Source organism: Opisthocomus hoazin, chromosome 5, assembly GCF_030867145.1.
Source record: "Opisthocomus hoazin isolate bOpiHoa1 chromosome 5, bOpiHoa1.hap1, whole genome shotgun sequence".
Classification (NCBI taxonomy): domain Eukaryota; kingdom Metazoa; phylum Chordata; class Aves; order Opisthocomiformes; family Opisthocomidae; genus Opisthocomus; species Opisthocomus hoazin.
The window spans coordinates 65,699,900-65,726,665 of NC_134418.1; the positions used below are offsets into that span (position 1 = coordinate 65,699,900).

A 26,766-nucleotide genomic window follows, 5' to 3' on the forward strand; every position below is an offset into this window, starting at 1 on the left:
AACAAACACTGCTTCGGTTATTAGATGACTTTTCTACTGTTTACACTTCAGGTGACTGATGAAGCTCTTGCAGAGTTAGGGGTAGCTTTTTGAGAAGGCTGAAATTTTCAGTTTCTCTTAGTTTTGCAGAGTGTTATGGTGCCATTCCTTCTTCAGGTGCTTGTACATGGTGTGCATTTCTTCTGGAAATGTCTGTGCTAGGTTATACCTTAGGTCATGCTTGAAAACAGTGATTTCACAGCTGCTGATACTGTTCATAATGCAATTGCATTTTGAAACTAACGTTGATTCTTGAATTGCATTGGTGCTTTTAAGTTCTTGTTTTTGCATTTCACTCTAGATTTACTGCTGACTGAATACCAACGATTTAGTCAGAAAGTGGCACTGTATTATGATAAAATACAAAGCAAGTTAAACTCTTTTAAAGTTTGGAATCATTACTTTTCTTTCTGTAACACATGATCAAACTCATTGCACTTCTCTAATATTTATTGCTTATCATTAGCTAGTACAGTTTTGGTATTAGCCAAGCTCACCTTTTTATAGCTTGAGATACATGAACTACTCTTAAGAGTCAAGAGCGCATAGAAAATACTTCTCTGGCCCCACATGTCTCATTTGTGTCTGACACCCGCCCAACCCTCTATATCAGTGGGTTACATTTTAGTGTTTCTTTTCTGTTAGAACTTCAGGCTTTAAATTACTTCTGTCTGAGCTGTGCTAGTGTAGTTATGTGATTTGGGTATGTGATTAAATGAATGTATACAGACCTAGTGTATCAGAATATTACCAATAGGAGTTTGAAATAAAACCAACTGTTATGAAACCTATACATCAAATATTTTCATACAGGTCACTGGCTGGAAAACTAAGATAAATACTAACCTACTTTTCCTTATGCTATAGGAAGGTGCAATGGCTCAAGGGTCTCCCAAAAATTCAGCGGCAGAAATTCCTGTGACTAGCAATGGACAGCTGGAAGATTCTCACGAGCACAGCTTTAACAGGGTAAGGATTTTCTTTGCTGTCTGGCAAGGTACCGTTATCAGAAATCCAGATGTTACAACGCAGTGCATAGCGGACTTCACTTGACGTAGTTTTCTGGAGCTTTAATGGAAAAACTTCTTTGAAGCTCAGAAATTATTGTTAAAGTTGATGTTACGTAATGTGATTGCACATTGCAATAACCTTTTTTTGTGTAAGAGACATGTTAGTAGTGGCAAGTATTTCTGAAGATGAAATGGTCTGTAATGCACAACCAAGTGTATATGCTTGTCTCTGATTGTTGAGGATACTGATTTTTAATCTGACAGTTTTATTCATAAAACAGGACAACAAGCATTTTTAAAATATGAGACTTAGCAGGCCCTGTGAATTCAGGCTACCAAATCCTGTATTTTTTGTGAAGCAGTGTCAAGTTGTTCAAGGCAAGCTATTTCTCAGGGGTAGTAAGTTTGGAGGCAACACGCCTGAAAATGAAGATAGTCACGTTCTGATTTGAAGTTGTAAGCAGGAGAGAAGTAACTTTTTGTGTTGAAACTGAAAAATTAATACTGTATTGTTGTATGATATATAGATGAGATGTATCAGAATCTATCTTATTTGTTGCATGTTGAAAAAAAGTTGTACTTCCATAATCATCTGTATGCAATTTTGTGACCTTTCCCTTAACCTTGATGCATTTTACTATGGGTTCTTCTTGTGTTTGCCCAGCAGAGGGTGCCGTGGTGTAGTTCATGCAAGTTGGGGTTGGCTTTCTTCACTTTTTTTATTTTGCTTTTCAGTTGGAAAAGGAAGACGAGTTAATTATCTACATTTACTTGACATCTGCTGAGATTTAGATTTTAAGGAAATCTCTTAAGCTTTAACAGTCCCATGCTGACTTGCAGTGCAGGATTATTTCTAAAAGAAGTACTGAGCAGAACTTCAACATTTTATTCTATCCTATTAAAATGCTGATTAGAGGAGGCAACCTGCATAAGTTTAAAACGAAGTTACATATACACCCTGAATATTGATTAAAGAAGCATCTGCCTGGTTTTTTTTGTTCTAGTTTTAGCTTTTATGGAAAAACTCTTTCCAGGCTGATAAATGATTGTTAAAGTTGACAAAAAACCTGAAGCAGATACTACACATTGCAATAACTTTTTTTGTATGAAAAGTATATTAGTAATAGCAATTTTTTTCTGAATGTTAAATAGTGTGAAGTATTGGGTGCTCTGTAACACACAATCACAGAATCACAGAATAGTAGGGGTTGGAAGGGACCTCTGTGGGTCATCTAGTCCAACCCTCCTGCTGAAGCAGGGTCACCTACAGTAGGCTGCACAGGACCTTGTCCAGGTGGGTCTTGAATATCTCCATAGAAGGAGACTCCACAACCTCCCTGGGCAGCCTGTTCCAGTGCTCTGTCACCCTCAGAGGGAAGAAGTTCTTCCTCATGTTCAGACGGAACTTCCTGTGCTGCAGTTTGTGCCCATTGCCCCTTGTCCTGTCACTGGGCACCACTGAAAAGAGCTTGGCCCCATCCTCCTGACACCCACCCTTCAGATATTTATAAGCATTTATTAGGTCCCCTCTCAGCCTTCTCTTCTTCAGGCTGAACAAGCCCAGCTCCCTCAGCCTCTCCTCGTAGGGGAGATGTTCCAGTCCCCTCATCATCCTTGTAGCCCTCCGCTGGACTCTCTCCAGTAGCTCTAGATTTCTCATTATTGACTGTAAGCCTTGAGGATACTGATTTTTTTAATCCAGCAATTTTATTCATAAGACAGGAAATCAAGCATTTAAATATATATTAAATATAGTTTTAAGCATGTATTTATTATAATTATAAATAAAGATGTTATTTAAATATGTAAAAATATGTATTTTAAAATATTGAAAAATAAAATACATGCTGAAAACAACATCTGAGACCATTTGACTCTGGTTGCAGGGTAGCTGTATAGTGAGCATGGCTGTAAAAAAAAATATAAAACTTCGTGACATGGCAATGCATACGTATTAGAGCTCCTAACAAAAAATACTACACTTACTACTGGGCATTTTTTCTAATTCTGCTGAATGGATCATGATGTTTTTATGCTTGTGTTTCTTAGGATTTGTTGTTCAGCTAAGACCTACAGTAACATAACGTAGAAATTAGGACAATGTTTGATGAAGTAAAGTTAAAACTAAATTTTGAGAAAGATGTACCTATGTTTAGGAGGGGGCAACAAAAATACATCTTGAAGTGGTAATGAATTTGGCTTCATCTGGAAGTAGAGAAACAGCTTTACTGTTTTTAAGCCTGATGACCTTGATGGTGCTGTGACTTGACTGCTGAGTTATTTTTTCTTTACGTAATAATTGCTTTTTCAGGGTAGTGCATCCAATATTTATTTATTAGTTACAGTAGGTGGAACTTGCACTCTTGTTGACTGGGTCAGAGCCCTTGTTCAATCAGAATATGATCTGTGGGAAGTTGAAATTTTAAGGTGGTTTTTGTCCATGGCCATTTGTAAAAGCTGAAGTACGTTTTTGCGGGCATGATAATTATTTTACTGGCTTGGAGTTAACTATAGTCTCAAACTTCCACAAACATGGGTCAAATATTTGGTTGAGTTTCAGAGAATTTATGCTATGCAAGCATAGTTGTGTTTGCTGCTGTAATTATTTTCAAAATGCTTATTCCGAGATCAGTGAAGATGAAGTGCATTTCAGATATCTTTTTGAACTGTGTTGTACAAGTTTACACCTGCATGTGTGACCTAAACTCAGAATATGTGATAATCAGGGCTTCTTATAAACAAAACCAAGAAAACAAACTTCTTGGAAATAACATCTAGGTCTGTTTACTAATCTGTTAGGCTCAATTTCTAATATTTAGCTTCTATTCATCTTGCTTTGTGTTTGTTATTTCTAATATGTAATGCTAGGCTTTCTCTTTTTTTCCTTGCCAGGGAGTTTTTTGTTTTAACCTAAAGCAATATGCATTGCACACAAAATTTCTATGCCAAGATTTCAGGGGTCGTTTTTCCTATCAACTTATGGAAATGACAAGCCAAGTACGGATTTTTTTTTTTTTTAGGAGGTTGCTTAAGAAAGGGGCAAGAAACCATTACCACTTCGAGCTGAACTGTTATCACAGTGGTTGGTATGAGTATGTGACCACAGTAGTGCTTAGAGCACTCAAACTGCAATATACTGATTTCACTACACCACCTTGGGAAGCTGGGGAACAAGGTTATTTTACTTTCTTGTTTTCTTGTTATGATCAGTGAGCCATTCATCTAGAAGTTGTACAGTTCAGATGTAAACAATAAAACATCATTCATCCTGTATTTTTATTTGGTCTTCTATGGCTATTTTGCAACAAACACTTGAGCAGCTTTGATTGTATGTTTTTGATAGACTGAGTAAAGAGGTAGTTGTACAACGTTTTCTTCAGGGCTCTTTAGTTACAAAACTAAACTTTGCTCTAGACTTGTGTTCTATTTAGCACTTCCATCAGACCTCATCCGTAAGCTGCTCGGGCATGAAAATGCACATTTTCCACCAAATGCAGTATTTGTATGTGCTCAAACACGAGAAGTATTTGATTTTGCAAGGCAATGCAGTGCAAATGTATTTACCTGGAAATGGCAGATAGGGTTGCTCCTTCTTTGAAGAAAAATGCCATTAGTTGTGTAGAACATCAGACAGCATAGATTGTCATAATGTCATTTCAGAAGGAAGCATATTTGTTCCAGTCTTGTGGGAATGTGATACAGTGGTATTTGATGCATCTTCTTGGTTCTGTATGTTTAAGAAAAAGAATCAAAAGAATATTTATAAGGTGATTTAAATAAGTATTTGCCTAACTGTAAAGTCGCATGCAGAAATATGCTGCTGCATTCTAATTTGGTCTTGTTTGTAATAATAAGAGATGCCTGTGGAATTCTGACAAGTTTTGTCCTGCCCGTATGATGGATGGGAACTTTTTTAACTAAAAAAGCCTATAGCTTCTGTTGTTACTGGATGAAATCTCTAATGTCCTTTCATTGTGAAAAAGCTTGACCCAGTGCTTTTCAGCTCTGCAAGCTCTGTTGGAACTCACTTAAACTTTAAAAACTTGATGTATAGAACTGTTTGCCAATGTTTGGATGTCTGTTAGTCTGTCTTGGTAACAGAGGACTTCAGCATTTCTTAATCAGACATGTTTTTCTTACTACTTTGCACAAGAAAACTCAGCAAAAAAGAAGTCTTGCTGGTTTATATTCTTCACTGGTTTATTTCACTTACCCCTGCCTTCTAGAACACAGTTTTCTTCCCATGCTATTATAATTATGTGATTAGCATAGTGGTGTTTTAATGTCAATGAGGGGATTGGGAGCTGAGGACTTTGGGAAGGAGCGAGGAAGTATATTGTTCCTGATTCAATAACATGCTCTATAGTGTGAAAGCTGCATAGGAGTAAATTAAATTAATCAAAAAACAGTTTGGCCTGCCTGTAAAGATATTCACACAACTGTAAGCTATTTATTATGTTTAAACTATTGTAAAAAGTCTATATGAAGTTCTTGTCAGTCTGAGTCTATGAAACTCTTCTTCCGATTGTTTCCTTTCGTTTTCGATATAGACTCTGGCGCTTTTTGTACTCTTATGGGGGCAAGACTATTACTAAACATGCAAATAATACCAGTAGTAAACTTTAGACTGCAAAAGATAAATTAACTTTGTTCTGAGTCTTCAATTTATCTTCTTAGAATAATGAAAAAAGTTCTGGGATCTGATGAATCTGAGTGCATGTGTTCAGTGTCTTATTCTGTAGTGTTATTGCCAGACTGCACAAATAGATAAGCCCAATTCTTTTTTTGTCTTTTACCTTTTGGAAAAAAACCACCAGCCTTGTCACTCGCATTCTGCCTGAAACATCTGAGTTAATCTCTTAGTTTTTCCAATGTTGACTGGCATAGTTACATTTTACTCTGGGCAATTATAGTTTAATTAATGTAGACTGACTTAAAATACGTTTTTCTGTGTCAGTTCTAAAAAAGTGTTTTTAGGAGATGAAACAAAGAAGACCAGTCTTTCTTTTTGTTGCCAAGTGGTCTGCTTCATACAGTCTTAAAAACCCAAAATATGAGTGTTAATGATCAGAGTAGAAGGGAAACTAATTTGAAACTGGATTGCGGTACAACATTAGGTAAGCCAAAAGTGATGTAGTAGAAGAAAGGGTCTTCTGAGTGAAGAGTAATGTATTGGAGAATAGAAGAAATGTATTAGTCTGTGTTATTTGCTACTTCAGCATAGATTAAAGCCTTCAGTTCTCTTCCCGTATATTTTTATGCTTGAATTTATATTGATGTGAAGGTCTAGTGGTTTAATTCGTGGCCAACAGGAGCTGAGTGATGTAACAGGGCGAAGAGAAGAAGAAAATGCTGGATACATACAACAAGCTCTGCTTGCATGCAAATTAGGGTAAGAAGTTAATGTTCAGAGACAGTTATCTTGCTGTATAGATGTTATATCTATATACACAACATTTTGTTTCATGGGACTTGTAGTCTTTAAAACTTTAAACTGTGAACTTTACAGTAAGATGTGTTGCACATTTTTCCTAGAGGTAACTTGAGTAATTTTATTTAAAATGTCATCCATCATTAAAAAATAAATGAGCGTATGATTGTACCCAGTTTAGTTGCTCCACTTTTAATGGACTCCTTGAACTAGCTAGTGATGTCAGGTTTTTGAAATTATTCAAAGTAGTAAAGGCAAATAAACCCATATCTTTTAAGCTTACTGTTGGTACTAAGCAAAAGATAATGCTTAGACATGTATTAATAATGGACTGACATAACTGAGAAATTAATACAATGTTGTTTGCTTGCTTGTTAGTTTCTACTAAGCTGTGACTAAGCAAGCAAGCTTTGGCTAAGTCCACATGTATTAAACTAGTTTCCTCTGGTGGAGAAACAATACAGTTCTGGTATCTTTCCCCTCTTCATTTTAGATTATTGAGAGCATCAATGGGAAGTATTTGGAAATAGTCTTGTAAATCAGCCAACATTCCTTCATGAACATGCATTCTGAGCGACTTCTTTGCTGTGTCTACTGTTTCAACAGGATTGATATGACAAAAATTCACACTGGTTCATCTAGACGATGTGTATAATAAACTGATGAATATCCCTGTCAGTCATGTAAATAAAGCTAACCTTACTAAAATATGTTTAGTTTAATATGGTGATTTGAACTAATTAAAATGGGATTTTAACAAAGGATTAAAGTGGTTTAAATGCTTCATGCAGTATAGATTTGCATGGTCTTGACTAGACCAAATTAAGCTAGTGCAGCTGTTCTGTGCACCTAGATTTCATGCTTTCGCTTCTTTGAGCCTTTAGCATGCTAAGTGGCTGAGAACGGGAGAAGTAATCCAGCCTTTTGACTTCTGGGGAATCTTCTGAGTTGTAGGGGCTTTATACCTCTAGTGCTGGGTCTCAGAATTGCAATATTAAAATACTTCTGCTAGATGATAATTGCATAAACATATGATGATTTTCAGCCTCACACAATTGAAAATTATGAATGGAGCATCTTTTTTTTGTTTTGTGATGGTGACTCCTCAGCAGATTTGTGGTTTTGAAATGTTATCGACAAATTTTGATGAATTCTAACGATTTGATTTCCCTTTCCCTTCACTTTTACAAAGAAGGGGGGAAATCACTTCTCAGTTTGAAAGCAGATCTTCTGATCATCAAAATCTTCCTCTTGGCTGGAAGAGCAATATGTAGTCAAAATATAATCACCATATTGTAGTAAGGGAATCTGTCTTCACTTCCCATGTTGCAGCAGAAAAATTGCATTTTGTGGGAACAAAACAGAAAGTTATTTACATTGCCGTCTTACCACTCTTAAAATCTCCTTAAGGACTGTCATACCTTCTTTTAAATGTGAAATTTTATGCACGTCTTTCCTTACTCTAAGGCTGTTTCTAAATTATCCTTCTTTGTAAATTATTGAAGGGATGAATTGCTTTGTCAGAATGATTACAGATTTTTCGGGTAGCTTTTTTGTTTATCTACACTTGTGGGGAAAAAAAAGGGCAAGCGCAGTCAGTTGCAGGAATGACATGTTAAAAATTGAGTTTACTTGCAGAAGCATGTCTTCACTGAACAGTAACTTGCATGTTTATAAACAATAAAAAGGTAGTGTATTGATGATCACTGACTCTTTGGTGACAATTCTGGTCATGTATAAATCAACAAATGGCAAATCTTTCTTTTGAAGTCATATACAAGGATATCTTTCTTCAGCAGCATATATTTCAACTAGTTAATATAGGTGTTTAAAAACAGCTTTGAATGCAGTTCTTTACAGTGAACTTTGCCTTTTTGCCAACAAAAGTGTAGATCTCAAACAAGCATGTTTATGTACATATACACACATGTGTATATATTTATGTAAAAAAACCCTGATGTGTATATATACACAACTGTAGATTTTAATAATTTTCATGATCCAAATATCAGGTTTTTATTTAAGAGAAGGATGTGTTGTAATGTTCTCATTTATTTAACTCTGTAGTTTGTTCAGCTGTGTTTAGCTTCAGATTAGAATTAAGTTGAATGTACAGAAGTAGTACAGTTGCTAAAGTTTGTATCTAAACTTTTGTCTTTACAAAGCAGATGTTCTGCATTTTAACCTTAAATACTACAGATGGTTGCCTAGATTGCTGTTGTGAACATGCTTAAGCAGGTTACCTGTCTACATTTCTTTGGCTACAGATTGACATGTTTCTGAAAACTGTACAAGGTGCCAAGGTGTCTTCAGAAAAAAAGAAATTTATGCCATGTTCTTTCTGTTAAATCAGTGCATCTTCTCCTCTGCAGTCTGGTTATCCTTTTTCAAGTCTCTGCTTTTTCAGCTCCTAGTGACTTGCTACATTTTGAGTTAAATAGACTCTGTCTGTTAGGTAAACTGAGTTGTAGCAAAGGCTTTCCATCTTGCCACCAACTGCAAGTATTTAAATGGAAGCACCAGTATTAAGTCAGTTGTGAAGACTGAAAACAGTATGTATCCAAGGTTATGATATGCTTAATTTGTAAGATCAGGTTCTGCGTGTGACTACTATTTGTTATTCATGCTGTTTATTTTTCCTTTGGGGTTTTTTTTTTTGGCACAATGCTTCAGAGGATACACAAATAAAGCAGAATCTATTATTCACTAGCCAGTTCATGTGAGTGAAAGTGTGGCTGTAGGAATTGGTTACTCTTACTGCAGTAACATCCTGGGGTTTTGATGTCAGCAGGTTTTCTGTTCTGCTGGAATTCACATGTTTGTAGCTCTCTTTTTTTTTTTTTTTTTTTCCTCCTTCCAGGATCTGTCTTAAACTAAAGACAGCTAACTAAATCTGTGGGAACATGATTCAAAGCCACTTCTTGACAGTCTGAGCCTCTAGACAGTATCATTCTTACGCACTAGCTTCCTTCTGGTTTGTGGATTGAGTGACTACAGTAATATGTCAAACATGGATTGGGTTTTAAAGGTTGTGTTTCCTTTGTAATTAGAAGCATTGCATATATCATAACGAGTTACTGCACGTGTCCAGGCACTGACATTTTAAAGCTATGTATAGTTTTTCTCTGCGAATTTCACTATTGCTCCTCTATACTTTTTCACCTTTTTTACCTCTGTATGGAAGCATAGGGGATGCGAAAGAGTACCTGACTCCAGAAACTGCCAGTTTCCCAATTTCTTGATGCTTAAGTTTTTGTAAGTGTATTTTACCTTTTTGCTTTTACTTCCTGAGTAGCTTTTCACTCACTTTTTACTTTTATGAATTAGTAGTTTTAAATTGCTTTGTGTAGGTGACCCTGCTTCAGCAGGGGGGTTAGACTAGATGACCCACAGAGGTCCCTTCCAACCCCGAACATTCTGTGATGCTGTGATTCTGTGATCTGAAATTTTTTTAAAGCACTAAGTATATTCTATAACACCAGAGTCTTAAACTTCAGTCAGATGACTGGAAATATAGTCCAGGAAACCTTTGGGAGTTATTTGTAGAAGGGGGCAAGATAGTAAAAATGGGTGGGAGGATGGTATGTGAATTATAGGGCCTGAATTCATAGTTCAGTAACAGGCCTGCACTGGGTTTCTGTGAAGACTTCAGTTGCCTGAAAGGTGGTTGTAGTTGTTAACCTAGCTCTCAAAAGTTAGACGGGGTGATCTCAGGCAATTTTAAGTCAATGAGTTTCAAAAGTAAACAGAAGTAAATGGCAATTTTTTGGTGTGAGCACTTGTGATGTAGAGTAGGTGCTCAGAGGGCAGCTGTTGATGTTTTTCTGGATGTTTCTCCCATGTCAAATACTAAAGAGATTTCATGTGCTATTTGTAGAAATTAAGAATACTGTGAATTCTAAAGCTATTTTTTGCCTAGAGTGAATTTTTTTTTTTTAATTTTAACATTATGATAGTTGCATCCACATTTTTTGGTTTGTAAAATGTCTGCTCTTAGTCTTAGATCATTCTGTATGCCTGCCAGTTTTTAACTGGAAACATTATTAAGCTAGTATAGTTGTTTGGTCCAGCTTCAGACCATGTAACATGATGATGTGGGCCACATTTTTGATAACCACTGCTCTAAGAGATGGCATTCTAGTTCTTCATCAGTATAAAAAAAAAATATAGAATAAATATGTAGGCTATTCTTAAATGCTTCTCATTTGTTTGTTTTATTTGTGCATCCTAGTAGAATGCTTTGACACCAGTGAAGATATTCCAGGCTAAAGGCAAAATTGCTTGTTTGAGAGCTGCTGAAATTGCATTGTAATACTTCTGAGTCACTTTTATATTTTTTTTTAAACATTAACGTTCCATTTTTATTCGAACATTTCCAAGGACTTGAAACGTTCGTTACCAGTTGGACTTGGACTTTCTGAAACCAAAATAACATCTCATGGTTTTGACAACACCAAAGAGGGAGTCGTTGAGGCAGGACCATTTGCAGGTAAAAGTAACTGCTTTTTTGTATTTATTTCTCAATCTAAAATCTCTTGGCATATTTTCATATGGTCAGGAGACAATGTTCTGTAGCTGCTTTGAGCATTTTGTTTAAATGTACACATTGAGATGTGCATTAGTGACAACCTGTTTATCTTCTCTGGTAGCTGGGTTGTTAAAATAGAGAATATATGCTACACTTGTAGTATCTGTCAAGGGACTAGTGGAAACTACTTAGTTGTTAAACTGGCCCACATTTACAGGAAGGGAAATCCTTGAGGACTGTGAAATGGTGTCACACTGAAGAATTTTACTATTACATTGCATTGAAGTTTTCTTTAAATGTTGCAGGTATTGTTCTGATTTGAAATGTAACATTATTTTTTGATACACAGCTCGCTTACCTGGAGCAGTTTAGTGAGTGGAATTCTTCTTTGTTGCCCCTGAGACTTGTCTCCTTTTTTTGTTACAGTGCATATGTTACTGCAGTGTATTGCTGTTAGGAGTGATAATGTTTTGGGTCTCTTTTTGCAGATACTACCTAATGAAAAAGTGTGTGTTCTTGTATTTTCTCAGCATGGAGTTGCAGTTGTTTGTAGCAGAAGCATTTTAGTGAATTAATACTTAATTCACTGTGCAAGTATTAATGTATGTTTTAGAGAATCTAAGCTAGTATTAAACAATGAGAACTACAAAGTGACAAACAAGCCAGTAATGTCAGTGTTTCCCGTCTGTCTAAAAACAAGAGTGCCAGGATATAGTATGTGAAAGTGATATTTTAATGAATTATGTAGCTTTGACAATTTCTGAATTTGAAAGGTTTCAAATGATCTCAGAGGAGCAGCTGTGAAAATAAGTCTCTTTGTAGTCATAGATGTAATTTACGTGTTGTTTCATTTCCTGTTTGGTAAAATGTTGTGCTTATGAAAACAGTGATTTACATGCTGTACTTTACATATGCTACAAAGTGAATGCTTTGGTTTCTTTAAGTCTTTGAAATTAGTGAAATATCTAGCTAAAAACTGGGCAGATGACAAACTGCTTGCCAGTCTTGCCTTTTTGTATTGTTAGCAGAATAACTGTTGGAGCTGTTAAGTGCATTATCCTGTAAGGGAAAAAGTGTCTTAAGATGTATTTCAAGCTACACTAGCATGTTTGAAATACAAAATGTTCTGTAGTAAATTATGTACACAAACGACGAGGCTTCAACTTGTAATTTTAAACACTTTAGATATCACCGTTTTCCTCCAAGGATATTTTCTTCAGATTTTTCCTGATGCTCTAACCAAATGGGAGAGAGAGAGAGAAGTGCTAGAAACTAAGGCTTCTTACAAAACTATGGACAGAAGTAGAAAGATTTCCCCATTTCTTAAAATTCTATTTTCTGTTTGCATTCCGAAATGAAGACCTTATAAGGACACTCAAAAGTAGACAATACTGGAGGGGAAGGGCTTCCAGGATTTATTTGGGGATGTTAAATGATGAAGCATGCATAAGGATGCCTTAATACTCTGTCAAATGATAAGGATTTTTTAAACTGCTTGTCTTGGCTCGCTGGCTGAAGTGATTCAGTCTTTACGCCTTCAGCAGGATCGTGCAGTCAGACTTTTATGCCTGGATGAATCCAGTTGCAGCTCTTATGCAATGTGTCACTACAGAAGCACACAAGAAGTGAGCTGTCTTTCAGTCCGATCTTTTCTGTGGAATTGAATCCAAATAATTGGATTAATTGTACCCCAGATTAGTAGTGCTCTATTGTACGTTTAAAAGGCAAAAGCTGATTGTTGATTCAGTTACTTTGATATTTTTGGTGTTACTGATAACTAAATTTTGTTGAAGCTGTTTAGGTTTGATTGTCTTTTCCTCCAGCACACTGTCAGCCCTGAAGTATCTCAGAATTTCTCAGCAAAAGCAATAAAAGCTCCCCCCAATATGATGATTACTCATCACTACAGAGAAAAAGCTCATTTGTTTGTTTGGATTTTAAATCCTGAAAACTTCATGAGAATGCCACTTCACATTTGTGTGATATGGAAGAGTTGTGAAGCTCTGAAAAGAACAATCCTAAACCAGCTTAGAGAACACACATGGTGCAGGTCATTTAAAATAGTGGGGTTTTTTTAAAGAGAACAAGCACGTGCTGCAGAATCTTTCTTTTGGGAAGGAGATTACACATCTTAACAGCTAATGGCTCGTATGATCTTCAGGATAGCTTATTGCTGTGTGTTTACACAGACTTAGGAGCAGATGTTAATGAAGTATATCTGAAATTGGCACAGATTCAGAGCTTACTTTACCCCTTATCGCTGCAAGTACCATTCGGTGACAGTGCAGAGTGAAATCTACTACCTAGAACTAAAAAAGGAGATTTCACTTGTGGAAGCTGTATGTAACAATCTTTCATGGAATTTTCTGTTGATTGAATATACTTTACTGATGAAGCTGTCGGTTGTATTTTGATTACAAAAAAACCAAAAAAGTTTGGCATCATGAGCTAGAGAAAAAGATTAAATCATGAAAACTTGGAGTAGTTCACATGAACAGCTGCACCTCTTAAAAAGCATTTCCATCAGAAATTCCAGCAATTTTCCTGTGAATACTTCTATTTAGTGTGTTGCTGAAGCAAATGTTTCTTTGTTTTGAGGAAAAAAAAAAAATGTATTTGTGTAAAAGTACACATTACCTTCTAAGGGAAGATGGTGGATTTTCATGGTTTAATGTGTCCGCTTTTCAGGTTCCTCAACATCACCCAAATCATCTGTTATATCTCCCAGCAGTGCAGCAGCTAGCAGACTTGCTGGACAAGGTTGTGATTTAATTATTCCCACAGGTATCAGCACTGAATGGATAACGCCCTTTCCTCTGCTGACACTGTACTAACTCGTCCATGTCTATAATAATTTCGTTTACTCTTAGTTGAAAATATAACTTCTGGGTTTTTTTGGTGGCTCTCATTGCTGGCTTTTAACAGTTCACAAAGTAACATCTGCTTTTTCCTTTCTGTATGCTCCCTTTTGCTATATGAAATTTCAAAAATAATTACCAAATATTGATAATCATAAACAGTAGCTAAAATGGGAGTAACCAAAATCTTTTATTTAGGCTAGAGCTGAAACTTGGTGGATTTTTTTCCTAAATGATCACATATTCCAGTAGAATAGAGTATGAGGTGGCTATTAGGAATTCACAACACTCAAACTAGGCTTTGACACTTGACTCATTTTGTGCCTATGGGCAAATTACTTAACAACTTTGTCTGTTTCCTCCTATATAAAAGGAGAAAACATATTCGGTTACCTCATAAGGGTGTTGAGAGGATTAATTACTTAATGTTTGCACAGCATTTTGAAGACGTAAACGACATAGTAGAGCTTGGTGCTAAAGGAGTGTCTTGAGGCATCTGTATAGACTTTCTTCAAAACTCTTATTTACATAAATAACCTGGCAAGGCTAAGGTGACTCTTAAGTAGCAGTAGGGATTAGAGGCAGGAGTAGTCAAAATTGTACGTGAATAAATAAAAATGTTGCTTAAAAAGTGGTAGTGCTTTGCAGTTCTTACTATTTAGGACACTAGGAAATATTTTTGCAAAATTAAAATTTGGAAGCCATGTGATATCCAATACTAGCTTGAAAATACTAAGTATTGGCAATTAAAGTGTGGTGATTTGCCCTAGGTATTTTAATTTGTTGCTTTAAATCTTTCCTTTGTTGCTGTTTTTATGCTGGTGGTTTGTAGAATTAATTATTCCTAAAACAATGAGCTAATAAAGCTGAAATAAATAAGCTAAATATTGGCTGAACACATTTTCTGGAAAGGATGGTGTTCATTGGAAAAGACAAAAAAAATCTGTTTTGAAATTTATTAGTTATACTCTTTGACAACAGATTTTATATACCAATAATTTTCATTGAATGGTAAGCAGATTATAAACAGACTCTTAGATTGGCTCAGTGCAAGAGGGTGTTCAACTGTTGGAATTTTAAAACAGATTAAGTAATAAACGTGTCTCAAAAGCTGTTTTAAGGTTGGTTAGTAAAACTCTTGTGTATTCGGGTTAGCTTTATTCTGCCTGTTACTCTAGGAGATACTGAGATATATACACGCTTCATACCAGTTCTAAATTAATTCTTTCTTCTTGGAATTGATTTTGAAAATCTGCATATTCATCTCAAGTTCTTACTGTCACCTTGCTTTGCTTTTGCACAAGTCTTCATACCTACTATTAATACCTTAAAAGAAAAAACCGCAAGGCCTTGAAGATTTTCTTGGTGTTTGACACAGGGGGCAGAGCTCAGCAGAAGAGTGGACCTGTTGTGTTAGCAGATGAAGTAAAGAATCCAGCAATGGAGAAGTTGGAATTGGTGAGAAAGTGGAGCCTAAACACTTACAAGGTATGCAGACATATATTTGCGCATGTGTTTGTATGTATGTGTTCTAGAAATGAGTTTGCTACTAGATTGGACTAAAGCTTCCGAAGTATTGCACTACTGTGTTGCAGTGAGCATAAGCAAGAATGCATAGGGAAAGCTTAGTTTTCTTCCAAGTGCAGCATTCTGTGTAAGTCTCTTTAAATCCCTGGTTTTAAGTGGAAAATCTTTCACAGGTATTATTGATTTAACAAGGTGAAGAATGTTCCATTTCTAATGTCCACTTCAGCGTACAGAATGTACAGATTTCAGCACTAATGCTTATAATTAAACCTGTTTGCTATCTTTGAGTTGATTGCTGATACAATAAAATTTTAGCTGATGGGGAAAAGTCAGGCCCATCTACAAATTCCATGCTTGTTAATAGCCATTCTGATGCTTTTGTTTTGTGTTGGCTGATTGTTTTTTTTCTTAGTGTTGAAATTGTTGCTTTGATTCATACGTGTTTTACTTTTACATGGTGTTTCTTTGTGATCAGATGGGATTTGATGAAATTAAAATAATAACAAAAGAATAAAGAAAAGGTGCTAAAAGCACACCGGTTTGCCATAAGGTAAGGAACAACTGTCAGGGAATACATTACTATCAGGAGTTTTAAACAAAGACCAATTTTGAAAAACAGCTTTATGTAATGCCTGTAACTTAAATGACAGAGATATGGACAGGTGGGTTATGCATCAGTGGGACCTACATCAAACTGTGAAGAAATGAAGAATCTGTGGGAAAAACTTCCGTTGTAAAACACAGGTCTGAAACCCTCCAGTGTTCTTAAGTCCACATGAGGACTTAGTCGGCAGTGAGGGTGGGAAGCAGGGGTGGAGGCGATCTAGCCACTAGTAAATGCTGATGCTGCTCTTTGTGTTAGAAGTATGCATCTTTTTTATATGTAGTTAAATGGCTTTTAGAATTTCTGCTTTGCTCGTAATCTAAATTTTGTAGCAACTGTAGCTGCAGTCTGTCCGCTACTCCCTGGAGCGTGCTGTGGTCCCATCAGAATACGTGCTGTTTGGCTGAAGCCACTCTTTAAAATTCACTGTCTGTTCAAGAAACATTGACTCTTGAGATTTGAATCTGCTATACCACAACTAAATAGGAGAGGACTTAACCTTTTTCTCTTTATAGTGCCTTGACTGAGAAACCAAAACCAAAAAAATCCCAATGTCTCAATCACAGAATGGTTGCAAACCCACTTACGTGAGGCAATAGCCAGAGGAGTGGTGAAGAGTGCTGGGAAAAGTAGTTTCAGATCCTTGTTTTGGCAGTAGTCTGTGCAAAGTTTGGGTTTTCAGGTTTTGTTCTGGGCTGAAACCTCCCCCTCCCTGAAACCCAGAACCCCACCAGTTAATGGTGTAGCAAACAAAGACTACCACCTTCAGGAAACTAAGTGAATCGGGTTTTTTTGAAATCTATAATCTTGAAGTTGTTTCCCAAATATGCCTAAGGAGATAGGTCAGTTATGATCTTTCTAGAGTCCCATACTGACTTCTTATTTGGCTTTTTTGGAAGAATAGGATTGTTCACAGAGAGCTCATGAATTCATTCTGAGTTGACGGTGTATTATGCAAATGTCTTTGGAGATGCCATACATTTGAAAACACTTTATGTGTAGGCTACATACAAAAAGCATATATAATTTGATTAAGGACAGTGTTTCAGTTCTTCAACATACTGGCTTGCTTTGGATGCCATTAGGAAGGTTGTGGGAAGAAGTATCCTCCTTATCGTAGGTTAGAAGATGTGGAAATAAAGGGCTGGAGTAAATGGTTAGTGGAGGGAAGTCAGCAGTTAAACCTCTCTGAGCTGAAAGCCGTGCTGTTCAATATACCAGACATTAATCGCAAGTGGAGTTAGTGGTGAAACTTGCTGTTAGGAAGTTCTTTAGGAATCTGACAGAAGTAATTCCTCTGTCGCCATGTCTGTATCCAAAATATTGGATACATTCAGAAGTCATACCCACCTGTGAAGAGATGATGAAGTATGCTTTCATATATTTTGAGTACCTGACTTTTTGTCCCATATGCATTTCTGTGAATGAGAGAATTGCTTTTGTTACCTGCCACTTCTGTTTCAAGAAACTGCTTCCAACTGAAAATCACAGGAGATAGACTCTTCTGTCTAGGCTAACCATGGATTTTCGTAGACTGTATTGGACTTTGCTGTAACTGGGAACTTGATACGATGATTCTGTTGCCTTTGCGACTGCTGTCCCTCTTCACTCTTTCCAGTCTTAGGCTCCCTAGTAATCGTGAGTTAGCATCAAAAGAAATTGCCCGTCTTTGGGAAAGGGCTTTTCAGTTTAACAAAAAGACATAGGCACAAGAAAGTTGTGACTCCTTGACTTTCAGCAATTCTAAATAAAAAGCTTATCTTTTTGTTTTTCATACACCTTCTTAAACTTTGAGGGGAAAATACCCAATATACCTGTTTTACAAGCCTCTCTTTAATACTGAGCTACTAGTGGAACATTTATTGCCAAGACATGTCCAGTAACATCCCTATTCATCTTTTAACAAATGCAATTTAAAATATATTTCTCTTAAATGTATTTTGGTGGGTTTTTTCCTTGACAGAGTTGTCTGTCTTAAGGTTTTCCAGATGTGACTTCTTTTTGAGGAGCATGGTCTTGTTCAGGACAGTGATACTCTTTTAGAACAAAGCAAAATAGAATTAATGTGTGGAATTTTGTCCATTTGCTAGTGAGAATATACAGCAACTTTTGTGTCTGTACTAGTCTGCTTAGAACCAGAGTAAATCAAAATAGATAGGTGCGTCTTCTTTGTCAGTTATTCTTGTTCAGTCCCAGTGTTTAGCTGCATCTCAGTTTAACAAAGTATGCAGTGTAAGTCTTTCCAATTATTAGTTTGTCCTCACTTGTCACTACTGAGATTTTTTAGGTGTTTTGCTGTAACTTCTAAAGCAAATACTCCTTGGTGGAAAATAGCTCCTTCCATTGTAATTTATTCTTGCTTCCAAAAATTTTGCCTTCCATGATTCAGATTTCTCTTGTATTTCCATAGGGATGTGTGTGTCTCAGGTTTTTTGGAAAATAGCCAAAATTTGTCCATCAATGCCATAGTTCCTAGTGAAGTGCTTATTTATCCTCTGACTACACTCATTGCTAAGCTGTATTTTGCAGTTTCTGTTACAGACTTTGATAGTAAAGTTGTATTCCATGTTTGTATGATTTGTTATGCTCTCCCAAATTTCTGATTCTTGGCGGACAAACATCTCCTGGATTAGCTGTGCTCTTTTTTGTTAATTGGTTGAATCTAATGAAGTAGTCCAAATAGCCCGTACCTTCCAGTCTAAAGCTTATCAGTTATGACCAACTCTTTCTGCTTGATCATTCTTGAGTTGTTCTTGTCTATTAAATTTAGAAAGCGCATACAAGTTCTAGCAGGTTAAATGTGTATCTCCTTTGGACGTAAGTGAAGGCTAGGTTAAAATGAAGTCCTTGAATTTGGAAACCGTGGGAAATCCAGTGCTGTAATGTATTTGGGAATGTGATACAGGATAGGCTTGGGCGTTATTTCACCTAACAAAATAACAGCTTTACATGTAGATTAAGACCATCCCTTCAGAGTAGTCGTGGCCTTGACGAGCAGTAATTCTTCATAAGTGTAACTTGGTTATCTCTTCACTTCTTGGGACCGCAGATTAACTTCAAGTAACTTATTATAACAGTAAATAATACCCGCTTTCCATAGAGAGATTGTATGGCTTTGCTGCACATCTGCTTTACAAAAGGCTTCTCCTCTGTCTGAGTAAGGGAAACCCCAATGTGCATCTTGGGAGGCTCACTGCCAAGTTGGATTCAGATCTCTGGCAGAGAACGTGTCGCAGACAAGCAGAATGTGGTAGCAGCCTGAGCTGTCACAGCCATTGGCTGGGTGAAAGCATCTGCGGCCTTGTAGGAGCACGTTGTCTGCTCACTGGGCGAATGAACTGCAAATCTGTTAAGAGTTGACTTGTGACAGAGAAGCAATAGTAAGTCTTTCTGAGCCAATCAGCTCCCTTTTATAGATGTGTCAATAAAGAGAAATACATTTTAAGAGTTTGACATATTTCTCAGTAGAGTTCGCAGTTTCACAGTCAGCTTTAAAAAACATACTGAATATCACCACCTCCTTACCTCCCCCCAGAAAAATCCCCCAAAATAACTTTTTTGGAAAACACAACATGGATGAACTGGAATTGGGTGGTTGGCAGTCAAAGCCCAAAAGATCACTGACAGATATATTTATGCAGAACTGGTGATGTTCATACTAACTGACTTCAAGACAGTGGGCTAAATTGCTTCTTTTAACTCAATGAGATTCACCAAACCTAAAAAGAGGTAAGTGTTCTTTTACCTGAGAAACAATTAGTTATGCTCTTGGTTTGCTAACTTGAATATTCATCTTAGTAGGAGTTGAGACTTGTCCAACTGTTCTTGCTGAGTCCTGATAAACTTCTAAAGAGTGTGCTGTTTTTTCAGTTTGTTGTGCAAACTTATATTAGGAGGGGTGATTGTGAAAGAATTGTGTGTAATTATACGTCCCTTGAAGCTGAAAATGGGTGTATGCTGTGTTGCCTTGAATATACTTGATTCTTCCTAATTTAATTTTTTTTTTCCACAGTGTACACGTCAGATCATCTCTGAAAAATTGGGTCGTGGCTCAAGAACAGTAGATCTGGAACTAGAAGCTCAAATAGATATATTGAGAGATAACAAAAAAAAATATGAAAATATCTTGAGACTGGCACAGACACTGTCCACACAACTCTTCCAGATGGTACATACCCAAAGGCAACTTGGAGATGCATTTGCTGACCTGAGTTTGAAATCATTGGAACTTCATGTAAGACTTTTATAGTGTTAAAAAATAAAATGTCAGAGATGAAGATAAGCCTAATTGACTCGTGCAGGATATAGAATAGTTAGCAGCTATTTTTCTGAACATTGTAGTTAACAATAGATTACACGCTCTTTGTGTTAAAAGCTTATGTAATTCACTTAAAACTATAGGAAAATACTGAAATTACCATAGTTCTTTATTGCTTCTTAAATATTTACCTTTAGTTGATGATTGGACTCAAGAACTGACTTTATATAGAAAATGCATTTTACTATTCCTTTTCCTTCTAATGAAATGTCATCGAACTGCTCCAGAGTGTTACATCATGTCAATTACAGGATGTCTTTGGGGAATATGCCTGGGAGTAAGTAGAACAGGGCATGGCACTTATGCACATTGAATTTGGGTCTTTTTTTTTTTTTTTTGTAGTATATTCAAGCATTGAGATTTCATCTCAAAGTACTTTTTTAATCAGAATTTTGCTGCTGCTTACGTTGTTTGGAGTTTCTGAGTGAGAGGGGCAATCTTAAGATATCTGCTTTTGGGCTGTAATATTTCCTTGGTTTAGAAGTTTCTTTAACACTGGCACTTTTGGTCACTGATAATAAAACTGTCTGTTGTGAAGAGAGCGAAGGTAGACATTGTGTACAAAACATAGTAGCTGGCTTGCTTCTACATTGATTGTTCTGTATTTCCAAAATTAAAGCAATGTGATACTGCTGCTGATCCTTTGGAAAACCAGTATTAAGGAACTTATTGATTCCCTAAAACATAGCTGCTGAAACAGCCCAAATTACCTTTGGTGTTTAAACATAAAACCTCTGTCTGTTTATTCTTCCTTTTTCATGATTCTCTATTCCCATGAAGTTTTAAGGGAGGAGGCGGAGTTCATGCTTGCACGGAGGAACTGTAACTGATAGCTAGCTGAGAAAACTTGAGACTCCTGCACTGGAGTACATTAGTCTGACAGATGAAAATCTGTGAAAACAGAGCACTCCTGGCAGCTAAGAGATTAAATAATCTGCTAAAAGAAGTTTTTAATAATCATTTTACTCTTGACACAGATATGGGCATGTGGTTTGTGGCAGAACTTTGTGATTATTATGAAGTATGTTCTGAAGCTGGGTGTTTCTTCTGAAACTCGGATTAAATCTGGCATCATGCTCTTGTTTAATGAATGTTATTTTCCGTGAAGAGCTTGTAACTTCTAATGGGAATACTGTTCCTCCAGGTTTTTTCAGCATCTTATACTGGTCTTGGAATTTGTTTCAGTCATTCATGTCTTGTGTAGCTTATTGAATGGGGCTGTTGATGAAAATCAAATAAAGGTTGCTGCTGCTGTAATAAAAGTTATCTAACCTTTGCCTCTTGGAGACTTGCCTGATGTTTGTCTCTTTCCTCTTTGTGTTTCCCCTTTGTTTAATCTGTACTGTATTACCATCTGTAGCATGGCCTATTCTTCTGGAGTGTTTGGATAGCATTGTTGCCTCTAAAACTTGCACAAGGCTAAAAGTAAAATTTCCAAACAGTTAGTCATTAATGTTTAAAACTAGAACAGTATATAAGTTTAAAAAAAAAAACACCAAACATGACTTCTTAAGGTAATATTTCTTATTTTATACATGCTAACAAAATGAGATCATAATGTCCTATTTGCAGAGGTGTTACTTAATGTGAATGTTTTGCTGTTTCTCTTTTGGATGCAAAGATGACTCCTGGTTCCAGGCTCATGTGCCTCTAATTATATAGACAGCTGAATTCTGATTTTAATTGACCTGTGCATAGAGTATCAGCTGAGTATAAACTCTTGATACAGAAAGGATTTCCGGTCTGTTTCATAAGAGGTACCCGCAGAGGTCATGGACAAACTCAGAAGTTTTCGTATGGAACTGTATGCACCTGTAGAAGGACAGTTCTAGTGGCTAGCATGTTTCTTCGTGCTGCAGGCCACTGCAGTCCCATCCTTCTTACCCCCCTCCTTTGAATTGGCAGTGTTGCTTGTTTGGGTCTGTGATGATCTGGGTCAGAGGACCTGCTGGAAAATGAATTGCAGTCTTGCCTGCAGGAGGGCAGAGATGGACCTAAATGCTGCTGACAGGGGCAGCCCGACTGACTGCTGCTGTTTCTGCCTGTATGCTCCTACTTCTTCCCTGTGCTAGTGCTTGTGTTACTGTGTAGCTGGCAATGTTAGAGCAAACCCAGCTGAAAAAGACTTTCAATTTCAGCAACATCTGTAGTGATTTGGCTGGCTGCTTTTGCCACACAAGCAGCTGTGCAAAGCAAAGGCAACAGACCTTTAGTGGTGTTTAGAGGGCTTAGCTCATGGAGACTTGCCCTAAGTTCTCTTCCTTTTTTCCTCTCCTGCAAATTGCTCACTTCCACTGTACCTCCTTTCTAGAGGCTTCTTGGCTTCTTTCCTTACTATTGCCCATCACCCTTATCTTCATGAAGTCATTAATGTTAACATGAAATATCATTTGGCTTTGGTGTTTGTGTTGTAGACAGATGAAAGGAAACTGGGAGAATACAGCACTTGTGAGTCAGTTGTTGGCAGTGTGCAAGCCTAAAAAGATGAATTTCCAAATATGAGCCTAGTATGTTTTACAGCCATTAGAACCCAGGATTGTACTCTTTTGTGAGAACTCCCATCTGCAGAATATGAAGATGCCATATGGATGACATAAATGTAATAATTGGACTTGTTTGGCATCCATGCATTAGGAAAATCTTTGCAGCCTTGGTCAGGGCTTACACTGCTGTTAACAAAGACATGAACAAACATATATCCAAATGTGACTGAAATGCATTGGAAATAATTTCACTCTTGTCACTTTAAAATTTATGGCTCAGCTACATTATCATTTTTATTTGCTATCCATTATAGTGCTCTGCTCTTCAATTATTTACAGCCTATTAAACTGTGATAGATGTTGGGGGTTTTTGCAGTGCTCTTCTCCAGAATGTAAGAATAAAACTTAATAGCCAATTAATACTTTGTGCCTTTGTGAATTTAGTTATATTATTGTATTTAATGTAGTGGTGTCTCTGTTGGTATTAAAACATTACCTAGACGACCACATGAGAGATGCTGGATTAAAACCCTGCTGAATCACAATGTAAAGATTACATTAGCACTTAGGTAACGTTCAAGACTTCTAAGTGCAGAAAAATCACATCATAGGATTTAACATAATACGTGGTAACATAATTGTAAACCATGGCTTACTGATGTTGGAGAGATTTCATATAACCTGCGAACTGAATATTTTATTGAAATCATATGTATTTAATTATAACCATACCCAGACAGAGCTGACAGAACTTCGCACATCTATGTGTTTGTATTTTTTTATATAGTTGCTGATGGATGTTATGATTTTAAATGATCTACAGTTTTGTTTTCTCTGCTTTTTGTTTATAGGAGGAGTTTGGCTACAATGCAGATACACAGAAACTTCTAGCTAAAAATGGAGAAACTCTTCTCGGGGCTATTAACTTTTTTATTGCCAGTGTGACTACATTGGTGAATAAAACAATTGAGGATACATTATTGACTGTGAAACAGTATGAAAGTGCCAGGTAGTTATTCCACGTCTAGCTGTTTTCATTACAGACTAATCTTCAGGGAACAAACTGTGGATCAGCTTAGTCCTTGTATTTGGGTGACAAACCTGTCAGATGAAAACCTTGTAACACAACTCATATAATTAGGATTTACAGTTAACTGTCTCATTGCACATATCTTCAAATGTTTTGTAAATGTTCTGTTGTAGACTTAATTTTACTTGTTAGCTCTAAGAGTAATTGTAGCTATTTTTTTTCCTGTGTGCTACATTAATGTGGCTTTCTAAGCAGTGTGACAGTGCAAGATTAACCCTTCTGTTCAGCTGCATTGTAGTAGGTAAAATAATCTCTTTGACTGGAAAACATTTAATCTTGTGCTTCTGTTGATGCACAATACATGCAATTCAATGTTCATTTTTTATAGAGAAGTTAGGCTTGATCAGCAAGGGAAAAATAAAAAAGAAATTTCTTAGTGAGCGAATAACAACTTCCTGCCCTGGAGAAGGATGGTTACTTTGAGATATGGCATAGTATTCTAAGGCCAGGTTGCGTTCTCCGGGCAGGGTTTGGACTTGTGGTCCTTTCTGATGCTTGGTTCCATTCTGACTTTCTTTCACTTAATAGGATAAAGTGAGTTTCTTTTAATTTGCCAAAGGATGTAGACTATGCATATAATTTTTTGTGATTTTTTTTTTTTTAGGTCAAAAATTGCCAACTGCTTAATTTTTAAGTGTGTGTGCCCCCTCCTTTTTTAATTGTGCTGTTCTAATGTTTATTTATAAGCAAAATAGTTTTTGATATTTAAGTAAACTTTAAAAAGGCATGAAAGGCAGAGTTAATATGAATATAACATACCTCTGTATTTTTGACATTAAAGTACTTAAAAAAAAAAATTGTTTCACACATTTTCCAGGTATCCCCTTGAAAATTTATACAAAATACATCTGCTACGATTGTTCTTGCCAGCCATTTTCAATATATGGTTCTTCCCTCTTGAAATACCTTCATTACTTTCCTTTTCTGTTCATTAAAGAAATCAAGTATTTTGCCATTTCAGTAAGGCAGATAAATTGCAAAGGTTCTTCACTTGCATAGCCTGTCCATCATTTTGCAGTGTGAAAATAGGTCACATTTATTTCTGTGCCTCTTCTTCCCTGTCCCCAGTTGCACTACAGCATTCATCTGTTCCCCTCTTCTATCAACTCACTATTGGTTTGTTTCCTTTTTGGAATGAAACTCTTTAAATAAAGACTAAATCAGACAGACAATGAGAATCAGGAAGAGCCCTGTGACTATCACTCCTTGTAGCTCTGAAAATGTTGTATTTTATTTTGGAGCAGTTACACCAACTGAAAAGTTGGTTTTTATAACCAGATTTTAATCCGGATTTGTTTCCAGTAAAAGGAGGAAGTATATTTGAAAAGCCAGAAACAGGTTGGTTTATTCCATTAAAATTGGCATCTGTCACATGCTGGTATGCTAGGTTCCATTGTTTGAAAGCTACAAAGAGATATGGAAGGAAGAGTGAGGCTTTGGGCAGGGCTGCCCATGACCCTGCAGTGATTTCTGGCTATTGTCTGTTGCTTTACCTGGTCCAGTGCTAGATGGCTGTGAACAAAGGAGCATATGTTGCATAAGAAGAGGAGGAAGAAAGTAAAAGCCTGTTACTACATTTGTCTCATCCAATTGCAGTAGTGTTTTAAAATATGGAAGTAGTTTATCTGGCAAGGATCCAGTGTTTGGTAGACTTGTGTGTAAAGCTGGAAAGCCAAAGATTAATTTAGTGATACAATCTTGAAACTGCTAACATTCCATAGGTACTTTTCCCACTTATAAATGCTATACGTTGATGAATAGAAAGCTTAACTTAAACGTTCTTGAAAAATAAAAAAATACTTAATGTTTTTGAAGACAAAACTGAATATTCAAAATTCTGTATTAAAACATGCTTTTAAGACATTTTGATTTTTCCATTAAAATGAGAAAGGAGGTATGACTGGTTCATCTCTGTTCATGTAATAAAATGGTACAGCCTAATATGAAAGGATGTCAAGGAGGTTTACAACTTTTTGAATACATAGTGGTATACGAAGACTAGCTGGTTCAGTTAAAACGTTGTCAGGTATCTGCAGGTGAGAGCCTACACCGTAACATCCGTTCTGTTTCTGCTAGCTGTACCCAGGACAGCTAATTTGGAGAGAACAGAAGTAAACTAGAAAATACTTTTCATATGTCTTATCTAAAAGTGGGATATATACCTTTGGTGTAGAGTTAGCTTAAATACTTACCTGGCTGTTAGTCTTAACCTTCAGTCTTTCTCTCCCCTTACCTCCTTCGGTGGTGGGATTGATCCAGAGTGTCTGACTTCCCTAGGAAAATAAGATTGACCCTCAGTAGAGCATAAATAATGCATCTTTTTGCAGTCTCTTTATCCTTAGGCCAGACAAGTTCTTGCAAAACTGTTTGTGTAAGAACTGTAGAACTGTTCCAGTTAATGCGTACAGAGAAGCCTAGAGCATGCTGAAAAAGCCTTGGGGCAGAGTTTGGTAGAAGTGAGCTGTTGCTCAAGTGTCTGCTTAAAGGGAATGTCCTGCTCTTGGTGCTTCTCTTGCTCTTGACACAAACTGTTCACTGAACTGATTCAACAGCAGAAGAATAACCTGAGAAAAAATTTACTAGCTTTAGCTGGGTTAATAAGTTGAAATGTCCCAGAAAGGCTCTGACTACAGAAGCCTGCAGAAAACAGAGGGTTGGGAGCGTGTGGCTGAGACAGGAACAGAAGGGAGGGTACTTGAGGCAGCTGTGTACAACGTATGTAAGGGTGGTTTTGCTCCATAAATAGGAGGAGAGGGGGGGAAAAAACTTGCCTTTTTTTTTTTTTTTATTATTTTTTCCATACTTGACTGTTTCTGTTGTGCTTGACCCTGTATGTGAGGTCTGTTTTGAGATGCTTTGCCTTCAGATTTTTTTTCCT

General features: G+C 36.7%; 1 protein-coding gene across 5 annotated transcripts in view; it reads left to right on the top strand.

Moving 5' to 3' along the window:
* ARFIP1 (ARF interacting protein 1) overlaps nt 1–26,766 on the top strand; it is a 45,062-nt gene that overhangs the window by 8,309 nt on the left and 9,987 nt on the right. For 3 of the 5 annotated variants that reach the window (XM_075421568.1, XM_075421570.1, XM_075421566.1), the window contains 6 exons: nt 907–1,008; nt 10,861–10,969; nt 13,697–13,792; nt 15,245–15,354; nt 20,010–20,231; nt 23,650–23,807. In XM_075421568.1, the coding sequence (XP_075277683.1) occupies nt 907–1,008; nt 10,861–10,969; nt 13,697–13,792; nt 15,245–15,354; nt 20,010–20,231; nt 23,650–23,807 (797 nt within the window). The remainder of the gene's footprint in view (nt 1–906; nt 1,009–10,860; nt 10,970–13,696; nt 13,793–15,244; nt 15,355–20,009; nt 20,232–23,649; nt 23,808–26,766) is intronic. The other 2 variants (XM_075421567.1, XM_075421569.1) reach the window with 2 other exon arrangements.